The sequence below is a fragment of the Bos grunniens genome, chromosome 14 (assembly GCF_055505025.1).
Source record: "Bos grunniens cultivar Pamir isolate PY7600 chromosome 14, Bosgru_T2T1.0, whole genome shotgun sequence".
Classification (NCBI taxonomy): Eukaryota; Metazoa; Chordata; class Mammalia; order Artiodactyla; family Bovidae; genus Bos; species Bos grunniens.
In genome coordinates this window covers 54523617-54540229 of record NC_141178.1, presented here as the reverse complement: position 1 = coordinate 54540229, position 16613 = coordinate 54523617, and the positions used below count along the sequence as shown (strand labels likewise).

General features: G+C 39.2%; 1 protein-coding gene across 2 annotated transcripts in view; it reads left to right on the top strand.

The window, feature by feature from the left end:
* NKAIN3 (sodium/potassium transporting ATPase interacting 3) overlaps nucleotides 1–16613 on the top strand; it is a 550527-nt gene that overhangs the window by 396327 nt on the left and 137587 nt on the right. For both annotated transcript variants that reach the window (XM_086336859.1, XM_086336858.1), the window contains exon 4: nucleotides 11891–12088. In XM_086336859.1, the coding sequence (XP_086192985.1) occupies nucleotides 11891–12088 (198 nt within the window). The remainder of the gene's footprint in view (nucleotides 1–11890; nucleotides 12089–16613) is intronic.

Below are 16613 nucleotides of genomic sequence, written 5' to 3'. Positions count from 1 at the left end.
CTGGAAAGGCAAAATAAATGCTTAATTGTTTCCCTTAGTCACTCATTTTTCAAACAAGATTTGTTTTTTATAATTAATAAACTTTGTTTTGTAAAGCAGTCATAACAAAATTGAATGGATATCTCAGAGAAGGTGTTATATAGCTCTTTTAACTATTACCAGTGAGTTTTTCTGCCTTTCTTTTTTTGAGTATTATGGAATCACAGGTTTTCATTAACTCAGTGTGTTTCATTGGCCTCAATCATTATTCTTTTTAATGTTCAAATTATCACAACTTTAGCCAGTTATTGACCCCTCATACTGGCTCCTACATCCTTTCATATACCATAACCCATACATTTTTAAATTTTCTTTATTTCTAGCTCAAAAAATGTTCCACAATCTGCTTATTGCTTCCTGTATCACAGCTGGATTTAGCATTTCTCCAAGGAATTACCTTGGTTCATCTTAGTGAGGGGTTGTTTTAGAGAACATGAACCAGAAGTTCTCATTGCTATTGGGGTAACACTGTTTCTAAGCCATTCCAGTGGCCAGAGTTCACACACACACACACACATTCTATACAGTGATTTTAAATTGTGAGTACACTTTGATATTTTCAGTTCAATTTTAACATCACATTTTTTTTTTAGCAGTGGTACAATTTTACTTACATGTTTAAAGTGCCATGCCTACAGTACCGAACCTTCAAAGACTAAGGAAATAGAGCTTATATTAATCCTTTAAATAAAACAGTGGATATATACACTTATAAACTAAAACTGTACTAATCCTAAAATTCAGCTAATCTAGATACAAATATAAATAAAAGACTCAGCAAAGATGCTCAACATCACTCATTATCAGAGAAATGCAAATCAAAACCACTATGAGGTACCATTTCACACCAGTCAGAATGGCTGCGATCCAAAAGTCTACAAGCAATAAATGCTGGAGAGGGTGTGGAGAAAAGGGAACCCTCTTACACTGTTGGTGGGAATGCAAACTAGTACAGCCACTATGGAGAATAGTGTGGAGATTCCTTAAAAAACTGGAAATAAAACTGCCTTATGATCCAGCAATCCCACTGCTGGGCATACACACTGAGGAAACCAGAAGGGAAAGAGACACATGTACCCCAATGTTCATCGCAGCACTGTTTATAACAGCCAGGACATGGAAGCAACCTAGATGTCCATCAGCAGATGAATGGATAAGAAAGCTGTGGTACATATACACAATGGAGTATTACTCAGCCATTAAAAAGAATACATTTGAATCAGTTCTAATGAGGTGGATGAAACTGGAGCCTGTTATACAAAGTGAAGTAAGCCAGAAAGAAAAACACCAATACAGTATACTAATGCATATATATGGAATTTAGAAAGATGGTAACAATAACCCTGTGTACGAGACAGCAAAATAGACACTGATGTATAGAACAATCTTATGGACTCTGTGAGAGAGAGAGAGGGTGGGAAGATTTGGGAGAATGGCACTGAAGCATGTATAATATCATGTATGAAACGAGTCGCCAGTCCAGGTTCGATGCACGATACTGGATGCTTGGGGCTGGTGCACTGGAATGACCCAGAGGGATGGTATGGGGAGGGAGGAGGGAGGAGGGTTCAGGATGGGGAACACATGTATACCTGTGACGGATTCATTTCGATATTTGGCAAAACTAATACAATATTGTAAAGTTTAAAAATAAAATAAAATTAAAAAAAATAAAAACAAAACAAACAAACAAAAAGACTCAGCAATAGAGTTATTTTTATCAACTACTCTTTATTCTAGGACTAAGGTACTCAAATGAATGAATTAAAAGATCAGAACAAAATAAATGAATGCAAACATTATCCATTTTAATGAAAATTATATAGTTAGCAGTATGACTGAATGTACTAGAGCCTCAACTCAGAACATGGTAATAGAAGTTGTGTAGGTAACATCAGGATGGAATTTAAATGAACTGATTTCATCCATTTTAAGATTAATTCACCGACTCAATGGACTTGAGTTTGGGCAAACTCTGAGAGATAAGAAAGAACAGGGAAGCCTGGCATGCTGCAGTTCATGGGATCGCAAAGAGTCGGACACAACTTAGCAACTGAACAAGATTAATTCATAATGGGCAATATTTTAATTCTTATTTCTAAAGTAAGAAATAATTATGGTGAAATATATTACTAAAATTTATGCTACCAACATGAAGAGCATTAGATTTTTTGTTTCCCAAATCACAGTATTTACACTTGTTTTTCCTTGATCTCGTAACTGTCTCTTTTCTCTTACACTAAAAATCCTTATTTCCAACACCGTTTAGTGTGATTACGTATTTGTTTTAACCCACATTTAAGGAAAATGGCTTGAAATGGCAAATTGATAAAAATACACTGGTAAATGTTATTTTTGTCCTTTCCCCCTTTACAGGGCTGAGGTGCCCACTCCCTAGCTGTTGAATTACTGGCTGCTGATGGCTCAGAGCTGCCCTATTCTTCAGAGAGTTGCCTTCAGCAGATGGGCTCAATCAGAAACTTGAATCCTCCTGCATCCATCTCTTCTTGTCTCCACACTCTCTTCTACCTGCAAAATATGTCTCCGCTCTCTGTTCTGCCCCTATGAAGCTGCCATCTTTCTCCGGATTCCCTGACCTGCTATAGTAACCACCTTACTATCTTCCACTTTTGTTCCAGGCAAATCCAGTCCCTATACAATTCTTAGAATCATCTTCAAAAAAAATGCAAAGCAGGTGCTATCAGTCTTTGACCTCCCACCTGGATTTGAGTAAAATTCAGACTCTTTTTCTGAAGTTAATTTTTATTGGAGTATAGTTGCTTCACAACATTGTGTTAGTTTCTGTTGCATTCAGCAGAGTCAATCAGCTACACATATGTGTGTATATGTGCATATGTGTGTATATATACACATATACCCCCTCTTTTTTGGATTCTTTCCCATTTAGGTGGCCACAGAGCACTAAGTAGGGTTCCCTGATGTATACAGTAGGTTCTTATTAGCTATCTATTCTTTACACAGTATTGTTAGCGTATAATGTCACTCCCAGTCTCCCAGTTCATCCACCACCACCCCAGCCTCTATCATAACTTATTCCTGTATCTTCAATCTTTTCTTATACCACTTCTGTGCTCACTTCAGCTTCCCTCCATCTGCGTGGACCCTCAGTCAGTCCCTGGAACACCTAAAACTCTTTGCCATCTCATGGGCTTTGTACTAGCAGTTCTGTTTGCATGTGACACTCTTTCTGCAAATCTTCACATCTTCTGGTTCTTCCTCAAACAACAGGCCTTAGCCTACATATCAACCATCAGAGAGGCCTCCTCTGCCACCTTGTATGAAATAACTCCAGCTTCAACACAGTCACTCTCCATCACATTATTCCCTTTATATTAATTTTTACAATGTATAATTACTTTGTCTACTTAACTGTTTACTTTGTTACTTATTTTCTCCACTAGAATATAAGTTCCATGAGGGCAAGAATAAGATCTAATGTTCACTTAAATCCCAGTGCATAGCTCATTTTAGAAACTCCATACATATCCATCTAATAGATGGATGAGACTTCACAACTTCCTGAAGTGGTTCAGTCTAGGGAATTAAGGTCAAGATTGAAGACAAAAAGCCTGATTACTCTTAGCTCTGCCTCTGGCTTCTGATCAATGGTAAACAATGGGAAAGCCCTAGAAGTACCTAGTTGTAAGGATGAAAAATAGAAAATCAAAATGATCCATGTCTGCTCCTCACTCTGCTGTTCTTTATATTCGACACCAGTGGCATAGTCCTAAATAATTATGACATGCTCATGGCTTACAGGAAGTGTTCTTTAAGAAAGCAACAGCAAATGACTAACACTTTCCAATGGAAAACCTTTGAAGTTTATCTCTAAGAGTTGCTTTTAATATAGGAAAATAGCATAGAGTTTTTGATATATTTGAACTGATGCTAAGTCTTTGTGTAATGGGCTCCACACACTTAAACCTCTCTACCAAGCACAGTGTTTATCCTTTATTATTAATCTACAGTACTCTTGGAAATATTTGATGCTTCACTGAAAAGAAAATTATTAGAAGTGTAGTACAGTTGTTTTCACTTTTCTAATTCTTATTCTGAGATAAACAGTATTTCAAAAGAAGTTTCAACTGACATGAATTTTATTATATAAATGTAAACTCAAAGCTAACTCTAAAATTGAGCAAAATCTATTTTCTTAAATACATGTGTACTTCTCTTCAAGGTCACATTTTCACTTCCACATGGGCTGGTTTATGACAAAAGAAAGTGAAAAGACAAAGAGAGTAGATAGCCATACGAAACTGGTTTTAAGGACCCTTTCAGTCACAACTAAGGAGGAAGGGGGAAAAATGATTATGAATAGTTGTGAGTCCATTTCTAGAAACAGAGAGGATTAGTATTGGAGGAGGAAATGGCAACCCACTCCAGTGTTCTTGCCTGGAGAATCCCAGGGACGGTGGGGCCTGGTGGGCTGCCGTCTATGGGGTCGCACAGAGTCGGACACGACTGAAGCAACTTAGCAGCAGTAGCAGCAGCAGCTAAGATTAAATTAAACACATACCAAAAAAGTAGATAATTAAAAGAACAAAGACTAAGAGAGAGACTAGATCTTTGATTAATGAAAAATTATATAGTGGTCTACTATAATAGGGAGAAGGCAATGGCGACCCACTCCAGTATTCTTGCCTGGAAAATCCCATGGATGGAGGAGCCTGGTGGGCTGCTGTCTATAGGGTCGCACAGAGTCAGACATGACTGAGCGACTTCACTTTCACTTTTCACTTTCATGCATTGGAGAAGGAAATGGCAACCCACTCCAGTGTTCTTGCCTGGAGAATCCCAGGGATGGAGGAGCCTGGTGGGCTGCCATCTATGGGGTCTCACAGAGTCGGACACAATTGAAGCGACTTAGCTGCAGCAGCAGCTACTATAATAGAAAGTGAATATTGAATTTTTCAGGATGTGAACTGGTTCCAATACTGTGACTACACTTACTGCCAATAAAAGTGGGCAGTCATGTCTACCTCATAATGAACATTTCAAAAAATGCTAGAAGGCTTTTTTTCTTAACTTGAGTACTTTAAGAAAATAGGAACAACTTGGAGATTCAAGGTTGAGATGAAAGGGCTTTTAAACATTTAGTATTTAGTTGGGTAGATATTCAGGGAAAAGCAGATACTCTGAAATAATTTTCTTTTAAGTCATAATCTGGTGGGTGTGAGCAGGTGTATGGATTGACCCTTGTTCTCCTTTTTCACCCTGGAAGCTGGCATCCCATGTTCTTATTACCTGGAGTCCCAACTTCATGAAAAACACCAAATCTCTCTTCTCAATCCCCTCAATTCCTTGAAATCCAATTTTTCACTCCCAGTGCTCTTCTGGCATGTATTTGTAAAGTCCCCATTGGCCCACCAAACAGAAAATTCAATATGTTCTGTTTCGTCTCTGGCTTTACCAACTTCCCTTAAGTTCTTATTCGAGTTGACCTTGACATGCTCTCTTTTCCCAGGTTGTCCTGATATCTCCCAAACCCTTCATCTTTCTTGTCTCTCTCCTTGCTTTCTTTCTCCTTGTTTTACACACTGTCCCTTGGTAATCATATATACTCACATAAATCCAAATACCATTATCTATGTCAATTTTCTTAACCATGGTGTGCTTAAATTCTCAGATAATATTCTGACTCCAAGAAATAGCATTTAAGCAAGAATGTTATTTCCAAGAAATAACAATTAATAACATGAATTATTTGTCAGTTCAGTCACTCAGTCATGTCCGACTCTTTGCAACCCCATGAATCACAGCATGCCAGGCAGCATGCCAGGCCTCCCTGTCCATCACCAACTCCCGGAGTTCACTCAGACTCACGTCCATCGAGTCAGTGATGCCATCCAGCCATATCATCCTCTGTCATCCCCTTCTCCTCCTGCCCCCAATCCCTCCCAGCATCAGAGTCTTTTCCAGTGAGTCAACTCTTCGCATGAGGTGGCCAAAGTACTGGAGTTTCAGCTTTAGCATCTTTCCTTCCAAAGAAATCCCAGGACTGGTCTCCTTCAGAATGGACGGGTTGGGTCTCCTTGCAGTCCAAGGGACTCTCAAGAGTCTTCTCCAACACCACAGTTCAAAAGCATCAATTCTTCGGTGCTCAGCCTTCATAGTCCAACTCTCACATCCATACATGACCACAGGAAAAACCATAGCCTTGACTAGACAGACCTTTGTTGGCAAAGTAATGTCTCTGCTTTTGAATATGCTATCTAGGTTGGACATAACTTTCCTTCCAAGGAGTAAGCGTCTTTTACTTTCATGGCTGCAGTCACCATCTGCAGTGATTTTGGAGCCCAGGAAAATAAAGTCTGACACTGTTTCCACTGTTTCCCCATCTGTTTCCCATGAAGTGATGCGAGCAGATGCCATGATCTTTGTTTTCTGAATGTTGAGCTTTAAGCCAACTTCTTCACTCTCCACTTTCACTTTCATCAAGAAGCTTTTGAGTTCCTCTTCACTTTCTGCCATAAGGGTGGTGTCATCTGCATATCTGAGGTTATTGATATTTCTCATGGCAATCTTGATTCCAGCTTGTGCTTCTTCCAGCCCAGAGTTTCTCATGATGTACTCTGCATAGAATTTAAATAAGCAGGGTGACAATATACAGCCTTGACGTATTCCTTTTCCTATTTGGAACCAGTCTGTTGTTCCATGTCCAGTTCTAACTGTTGCTTCCTGACCTGTATACAGATTTCTCAAGAGGCAGGTCAGGTGGTCTGGTATTCCCATCTCTTTCAGAATTTTCCACAGTTTATTGTGATCCACACAGTCAAAGGCTTTGGCGTAGTCAATAAAGCAGAAATAGATGTTTTTCTGGAACTCTCTTGCTTTTTCCATGATCCATCAGATGTTGGCAATTTGATCTCTGGTTCCTCTGCCTTTTCTAAAACAAGCTTGAACATCAGGAAGTTCACAGTTCACATATTGCTAAAGCCTGGCTTGGAGAATTTTGAGCATTACTTTACTAGCATGTGAGATGAGTGCAATTGTGTGGTAGTTTGAGCATTCTTTGGCATTGCCTTTCTTTGGGATTGGAATGAAATCTGATCTTTTCCAGTCCTGTGGGCACTGCTGAGTTTTCCAAACTTGCTGGCATATTGAGTGCAGCACTTTCACAGCATCATCTTTCAGGATCTGAAATAGCTCAACTGGAATTCCATCACCTCCACTAGCTTTGTTCGTAGTGATGCTTTCTAAGGCCCACTTGACTTCACATTCCAGGATGTCTGGCTCTAGGTCAGTGATCACTTCATCGTGATTATCTGGGTCATGAAGATATTTTTTGTACAGTTCTTCTGTGTATTCTTGCCACCTCTTCTTAATATCTTCTGCTTCTGTTAGGTCCATACCATTTCTATCCTTTATCGAGCCCATCTTTGCATGAAATATTCCCTTGGTATCTCTAATTTTCTTGAAGAGATCTCTAGTCTTTCCCATTCTATTGTTTTCCTCTATTTCTTTGCATTGATTGCTGAGGAAGGCTTTCTTATCTCTCCTTGCTATTCTTTGAAGCTCTGCATTCAGATGCTTATATCTTTCCTTTTCTCCTTTGCTTTTCACTTCTCTTCTTTTCACAGCCATTTGTAAGGCCTCCCCAGACAGCCATTTTGCTTTTTTGCATTTCTTTTCCATGGGGATGGTCTTGATCCCTGTCTCCTGTACAGTGTCACGAACCTCATTCCATAGTTCATCAGGCACTCTATCTATCAGATCTAGGCCCTTAAATCTATTTTCACTTCCACTGTATAATCATAAGGGATTTGATTTAGGTCATACCTGAATGGTCTACTGGTTTTCCCCACTTTCTTCAATTTAATTATTTATAATTATTTTTAATATTATTTTAGCACTTACCTGTGTATTTCAGAACTGACAGTTTTGATATAACCAAAAGTGTCAAAAAAATGAACAATCTTATACATTTTCTGCATTTATTTCTTTGTTTACTTTTCTTTATTTAAAAGTTGCAGTTTTCTGAGTTGCATTTTCTCTGACATGCCTCTCATAGGAAATTGAGTTTATTATGTGTTAAGGTGTTGTTTAATGTTTGAAATCTAACTGCTAAAGGAGATAGAAAGCATATACAAACTTGTAGTAAAATTTTATACCAAATTTAAGTGAGAGGCTTGAATTTTAAATATCACTTGATGCTACTGATGTTCTCATTCAAATTTTATACAGTCATTGCAAAGAATAGTAGAGTTTATAAATATATTATGTGTGTGTGTGTGCATGCTCAATCACTCAGTTGTGTCTGACTCTTTGCGACCCCGAGGTCTGTCACCTGCCAGGCTCGTCTACACATGAAATTTTCCAGATATGAATAATGGAGCAGATTGCCACTTCCTTCTCCAGGATGAACCCAAGGATTGAACTTGAGTCTCCTACATTGCAGGCAGATTCTTTACTGCTGAGCCACCTGGGAAGCCCATAAATATATTGTAGTCCCAACAAATTGAGAACCACACTGAGACATTTCTATGAGTGTAACAAATATGTATCATTAGTTCATAAATTCACTTTTTTTTATTTGGGTAAAATAAATTTTAGTCAAAGTCATATTAAAAGGAACTTACAGTCAGTCCTGCATTAGAAAAGGCAAGAGGTAAGGGTAAGAATGCTTAAAGAGTAGAGATTGCTATGAGTTTTGAGATAACACTAATTTATCCTGAACCTAATGAAGTCTATTAAAATCAAAAATAATAGTTCGTCTGCAGTGACCAAGACTAACTCCAAGAGATTAAATCTGATGGCTAGCAAAGAGGGTAGCATGCAGTTTGCCTGCAGGTAAATTGCCTTGCGTGAAACTGAATTCACTAGCGAAAGCAATTATTTTTCTATAATACTTTCCCTCCAGAGGGTAACTGCAAATGATACATATAGCCAACCAACACCTAAAAACAGGATGATGTAAAATGTCTTATTATCCATAAAATGCTGTAACTGTGAAGGTAACTGAATGATATTTGTAGCAAACCAACACCAAAAAAAAAAAAAAGAACATGTTTTATTATTGATCTAATCACAGGCATACTTATAATGGTACTTTGAATTGAGTTGAGGAAAATCTAAAACTGTGGAGTAACTGCCTACTACGTGAACTGGAAATGTTCTCACCTCACAATGTGGGTATCACATACAGCAGAGCAACGGGTGACAGGGTCCTCCACTGTCCTTGCTCTGGGGGCTCCCACACTGGTTTTCAGGACCAGCCACCTAGAAGTTCAAGAACTTTCCATTTCACACCAGTGTCCTGTAAGTCTGCAGAGTTCCAAACCCAGTGTCTCTTCCTTAGGAGTGTCCTACGCCACTCAGGTAAGGACAGTTCTCTAAGTAGCACAGGGATGTACAGAGCATCATTGTGGGTGCACAATCAGTGGGTGGCCCCTGAGTGGCTGAACAAGAGCCATCTGTGGTACCCATTCAACACGTCCCCCTGGCACTAGTGATGACAAGCTCGCTGGGAGTGGAGGCTGGGAATGGACCCAATCCCCGGCTCCTGGATCCTCCGTTCCCCAGCAGATCTGTGTCCCAGTCCACCAACTGTGGTAGGTAGGCGCCCTTGCCCTCTGTCCATCCTCACCCTCCCTCCTTCCTGCTCCACATCAGCAGCTGTAATCTTTACTTTATCTGGGAGCCAAGAGTCTGGTTCCTCATCTGTTCTTTTTAAAGTATTGTTTATGACAAAAACATTATAACCTTAGTCCTTCATAGCTGACACTTTGCAGATATGAAAAGGCTACTCTTGAGGTTTAAACATCTGCACGGGTGTCTCTGTTAGGAGTTTCTGGAAGTCTCTTTTGATATGGAAAAGTCAAGGCTTGCCTTCTTTGTTCTTTTGCTCGGCTGTGGTGGCATTTTCTGAAAACAACTAAAGAGGGAGGAACTAGCTCCCTTCAGGGTCTGAGGAATTGTAAAGGGTTGGGCAGGGGAACAGAGGAATGGGAAAGCACCACATCACAGCTGAAAGTACAGACCGCATGGGATCGAGTTCTGGGTCTGCCACTACATGCTGTGCTGTGTGCTGTGTCACTCAGTCATGCCTGACTCTTGGTGACCCCGTGGACTGAAGCCCGCCAGGCACCTCTGTCCTTGAAGATTCTCCAGGCAAAAATACTGGGTGGGTTGTCATGCCCTCCTCCAGGGGATCTTCCTAACCCAGGGATTGAACTCAGGTCTCCTGCATTGCAGGAGGATTCTTTACTGTCTGAGCCAGCAGAGAAGCCCAAGAATACTGGAGTGGGTAGCCTATCCCTTCTCAGGGTATCTTCCCAACCCAGAAATGGAACCAGAGTCTCCTGCATTGCAGGTAGATTCTTTACCAGCTAAGCTACCAGGGAAACCCCACCATACATAGGAAGTTCTTTTGATTGATTTATTAATGAGGTTGGGCACTTTATTTTTCCTTTCTGTGACCAACTTTTCTCATCTGCTTTAATTTTTTTTTTTTTTTTTATGATTGCTATACAACAACTACCATGAACCTGGTGTCTTAAACAATGGAAGTGTATATTCTCATAGTTCTGGAGGCCAGAAGTCTGAAATCAGTTTCACTGGACTGAAATCAAGATGCTGCCAGGGCCAGGCTCCCCCTGGAGTTTTAGGGATAATCTTCTCTTGTCTCTCCCAGCTTCTGGTGGTGGTCAGCATTCCTGTGGCCACATCGCTCCAATTGTTGCCTCCATGGTCACCCTTTTGTTCTGTTCTTCCTTGTGTCTAGCATCCCTTTGCTTCCCTCTTAAAAGGAAACGTGATTGTCTTTAGGGCCCATCAGTTAATCCAGAATAATCCCCCCATTTCATGATCCTTACCACAATCATAGCTACAAAGTCCTATTCTTGCTGTATAAGGTAGAATTCACAGATTCCAGGGAGATGGATATAAATGTGATTTGGGGGGACCATTATTCAACTACTGTAAGTTAGGACGATGATACCTGTATGAACGCATAATATATGGAAAGTGCTTAGAACAATGTCTCGCAGGCAAAAAAACTCTCTCAGTACACGTTACCATGATGGTGATACCAGTGGCAATGGAGCAATAAGAAAACAGAGAAGAAAATTCCAGTGTGGACAATATAATTGAAGGGAGAGGTGGGATGAATTGGGAGATTGGAATTGACATATATGCACTACTGATGTTGTTTAAGGGCTTCCCTGGTGGCTCAGAGGTTAAAGCGTCTGCCTGCAATGCGGGAGACCTGGGTTCGATCCCTGGGTCAGGAAGATCCCCTGGAGAAGGAAATGGCAACCCACTCCAGTATTCTTGCCTGGAGAATCCCATGGACGGAGGAGCCTGGTGGGCTACAGTCCACGGGGATGTTGTTTATAAAATAGAGAAGTAATGAGAACCTACTGTATAGCACAGGCAACTCTACTCAATGCTCTGTGGAGACCTAAATGGGAAGGAAATTCAAGAAGGAGGAGATATATGTACACATGTGGCTGAGTCACTTTGGTGTGCAGCAGAAACTGAAACAACACCGTAAATCAACAATAGTCCAATAAAAAAACTAAATAAATAGGCATATGAATTTTTAAACAAATATATCATCTCTGAATTTTCGATGTTGTGCTAACCTTATAGTGTTATCATTCAAAGAATTACATCTCCCCACTGAATAACTATAACCCATATGAAAATAAGCTATTTCATTCGTATGACACATGCAGTCATGTTAGGTTTGTCTTTCGTCATTCTTTACCTGGAATTTAAACCATTTCAGGAATTTCATTCATCCTGAATTCTTCCTAAGGTGAAAGCCGAAGATGTGATGTAATATGTTTATCTCCTTTCTCTGTCTTGTCTCCTGCCCGCCTAGGATACAGACCTAATGACATTCAACATCTCTGTGCATCGGTCATGGTGGCGGGAACACGGGCCCGGCTGTGTCCGAAGAGTACTGCCCCCGTCAGCCCACGGCATGACGGACGATTACACGTATGTCTCTGTCACCGGCTGCATTGTGGACTTCCAGTACCTGGAGGTCATCCACAGTGCCGTCCAAATCCTACTCTCTGTAAGTATCACATCTGTGTCACTGTCGGATCTGGACTCTCTTTAACGTCATTTTGTATCTAAACCTTCCATCCATGCTCTCCTGGTAGATAATGCCATAGATAAGTACACAGAGAACATCCTTTAAACAATGGAAATAACAGTAATGATGCTAACGTTTGTTATGCTTGATGGCAGTTTATGTCTTTTTCCTCTTGATATCCAGACATTTTTTTAGAACCAGTTAGTTACTGTAGTTTCTAACTTGAGATGCAATCCACATAATTCAGTGGAATAGAATCACTGTCCTCCAGAAATGGTGACTGTCCATTCGGTACCATGGGTTCTTCTCCTAATACATTTCTACTACAGTTACTATTCCTAATGCATTCTTTTACTAATTCTCATTCATTCTAGAGAAAGAGGATGTAAATATGCCCAATGTCTTTTTCAATCTAATAAAACTCATATTTCCAATAATTATTCCTTAAGAAAACAAATTCCTCCAGAGAGTCCTACACATTTTAGTGCCTAAAATCAGTTGTGAGGATACAGTTCCATTGAGAGAAATAGAGAGGAAATGGCTTGAAAAGACCACACAAAGCCTATGTGCTGGGAATTCCTTAAAGATATTTTCTTTCCACCAGACTGCCCCACCCACAGTTTGATCACACTGTGGAATGGAATTAATTTAAGGTATATACCATCATCAAGAAGTCTTTTTCTTTGAGATCCAACAAGGATTTGGTGTTCTTTTGAGTCAATATATGATAGTCATTCTCACAGTGCTTTTCACATGAACCAACCATTCCAGTTCTTCTGTTCCAATGGGTTAGAGTCAGAATAAGAGATTCAGGTTCAATAATAAATAAATAGATGATAGAAGTGTAAGAGGTGTATGTCAATGAAGAATGGACTTGGAATCATTTCCAGAAAGAACTTTAGGAGTCCTTGTAACACTTACTGTAACCATTATCTACTGCTGTCTAACAAACCACTCCAAAATATAATTACAGAAAACAATATCATTATGTTGCTTTGAGTTTTGTGGGTGAGGAATCTAGGCAGTTCTGCTTCATAGGATACTGGCTAGGGTCACTCATGTAAACTTTTCAACCAGGAGCTTTGCTGGGGTTACACTATCCTAGATGTCCTCACTCATATGTCTGGGGCTGGCTGTTGACCCACATTCTCCTCCACATGGCTTGTCTTTTCGAAGAAAACTTGAGAAGCTTTCTTACAGCCAGTGAGCTGGGTTCCAATAAAAGAAGCCCAACATGCAAGCATTTATCTAGCCTCTTCTTGAGAGTAAAGCCTACTAATGTCCCATTGGCTATAGCAAATCATGTGATCAAGCCCAGCATTATTGTGGGAGGGGCCTCTAGAAAGGTGAACATACTAGGAGCCATGGCTCATTTGGAGCCATCAGTGTGCTAGTCTTTTCCTCCTTTACAGAATGTATTAATTATTGTTCTTTAAACCACATATGTTAAGGTCTAAAATAGTATTTTAGAGCATGTTTGAATCATAATTTTCTAGAAAGACTAAAGACTTGAACATAAAACTCCAAAGATCTTTTAGTGTCCTAGTTCAATGAAAAGCAAATTCTACACTGAATTCAAAGAAAGAGGCTGGACCTCAATGATAAGGAATTTTCTTTCAAAGATGTAACAGGGAATCTGATTATTCTTGGTTTCTGTATGTTTGTCATCACTTGTCAATATATGTTTATCAATCTTTCTGTATTCTCTGGTCTTTCTTTACTCTCCTGGAAGTTACCTATGGAATTGTGGCAAAATATATGTTTAAATCTTTGGATTAAAAAAAAAAACAAACATGGAGGCAAATTTTCTTTAAAATGTTTTCAACCTACTGTAAGGTGAAACAGTACTCTATCATATTTTAGATTCTAAAGGTTCTTAGTGAATTTTTTAACATTGAAACATTTTTCTAGAATCATTCATATATGAACAGATTCCCCTTCTTTAAAAACATTAACAGAAAATTGCTAAACCATTTTGTGGAGTGATGACATGATTTCCAAGTTTTCATAATGCAGCAGAATGCTGTAGAATCAAAAAGTCGTTTCTCCATAGTAACTCCAATTCAAATGAACAGCAAGGTGTAAGTATTTATTTGATAAGAAACTGAACTGACACATAGAAAACTACATTAGAGAAAAGCACTAAATAAAGTGTATGTTGCCACCTAAAAGTACTTGTCATTCATGAATCAATTCCTCGGCATATTAGTTTACTGAACGTTCAGAACTGTCCACTGCACACATAAGCCTCATTATATTATTCAGCCTTGCAGCAGTAAAAATATTAGCTGCTGATCTCTGACTTTTCTTGTGTAATATACCTGCCAGACAACAATTTCAATATTTTTTCTTTTTTATGTTAAAATGAAAGGTATCCTGACTTTGTCTCACAGCAAAATAACTATGTATTATTGTTGTGGTTGATTGCATATGGTTTTCTTGTATTTTCTATTTCATATGAATATGTTTACAATGATTAGAACTTGGATTTTTTTTTTAAATCCAATGATATGTAAATGCTTCCTGTATCAGTCACTTAGCATGTGCTAACATGTCAGTCTTATTTCTGGGGAAAAACAAGGGCTGATGGTTGTAAGACTTAACAGCCCGTGCCGCTTGGGTAACTGCTAGGTAAACAGGCAAAGGACTCTGAGATGGGGCAGAGTCCCAGGGGCCCTACTGCTTCAAGGGTTACCCTTACAATTGCTGGAGGTGCCAGAATATCTAGAAGTTCACAGATATTGAACTTGAACAGATTCTTAACTCCTCACAGAAGGGAGGAGCCAACAGAGGAGGCTAGGATGGCAGAGGAGGGTTTCAGGGCAGCAGCTCTCTGGCAAGTTGAGATGGAAGTGTTTGAATAATCTACCTATGGTACATTTCTTCTTCCCACCCCCAACTCTTCATCCACTGGTCACAGTCCACGATGAGACATCTTTCCTCTGAAAGTTCCAGGATAGGTTTATATAGATAATTAGATAGATCAATAATAGATAATTAGATAAATAGATAATTCATTCACTTAATTCAAAGAGATAAAAATCTTTTTGAATTAAGTGCAGTGAAATCTTCCTTCCTGTCCCCACTTGCCTGGATCCCCTCTTTCTGCTCCCCACTGGGCAGCCCAACCCATTTTGTTTTGTTTGTTTGTTTAGGGTTATGCATAGGATTCCAAAGTGTCTATGCAAATATAACAAAATGTGATTCTATGTTCTTATTTGCCCCACAAAAGACTGCCTATGATATGCACCTCTCTGAAACTTTCCAATTTTTTACTTATTAGATATTTTGGAGCTATTTCCATATCAGCACATCTCTGTTTCATTGTTTATTTTAATGGCCCCCTATTGATGGACACTAGTATTGTTTGACCTCATCTAAATATAATGATTTTGGGTATATATAATATATACAATATATCTAACATATGATATATAGTATAACATAATATCAACTGTGCATCATAATTATCTATTTTGTAACTATCACACAGGTGTTATAGTAAATAGTGTGTACATGTGTCACTGAGAACATTTCCTAGACCTGCCCAGCTCGTGCATCCCCAGGATGTACATTACAGGTGTCCTGCCATATAAGCACACCGTTAATAGAGTTTAACTGAGTCTTTGGTCTGTCTACCTTCCAGAATAAAAGTTCCTTGAAGGATAGAACAGTGTCCTTTTAAATCCTGTTCATTTCCATGGTCCCAGAGACTAGCAGAGCGATGACACTAAATATTTATGAGTTCTTGTGAATATGAATGAATAAATGACCAACAGACAAGAGATTACAAAGCCTGAAGTAAGTAAACACAACAAGAAGAATTCATTGATCAAGAACTGGCATGGATGAATGCACAGACAAAATGCTGGAGCCAGAGAGAAGATGCTGATCATTTGGAGGCTCTTACATCTTCCCTATTACTGTACACTTAGTTATTACTAGATACGTCGTCTTAGTGGACTGCCCAGTCCCGAGGTCGACAGGTCAGTAATAGTGAGTATGTAATCTAAGGCACTTTTTAAATTTTAGGATTCCTTATTTGTGGCTAAACAGATCCATATTATATTTATGTTAACTATTGAACAAGGTATTTTAAAGGTGCTAATTTTTATAAATAGTAGACAAATGCTAATCTCTAAACCTTTAAAACTCAACCTTATCTACATCGCATTAAACTCACCTTGTCTTCAACTCTTTGGAGCTGATTTTATATACATATTGTCTGGAACCCTCACTGTCAAGATATTCTCCTTCATATCTGATAGGTGATGAGTCTCATTCTTTAACGTCTTTGGAGGTTGTCACCAGGATCAGAGCTGGGGATCAGAGCACCCTGAGAATTGGTTTTCCATCATGCCCGTGTTCTTTGCATTGCGTCTATCTAGTCCCGTCATCAGCACTCATCACTATTTTCTGTCTTTCATATCAGACACCTTCAGCTTAAGATAAATGAAAAGTCAAGAGAGAATGGTAAATGATAACAGTAGACCACAAGGTATCC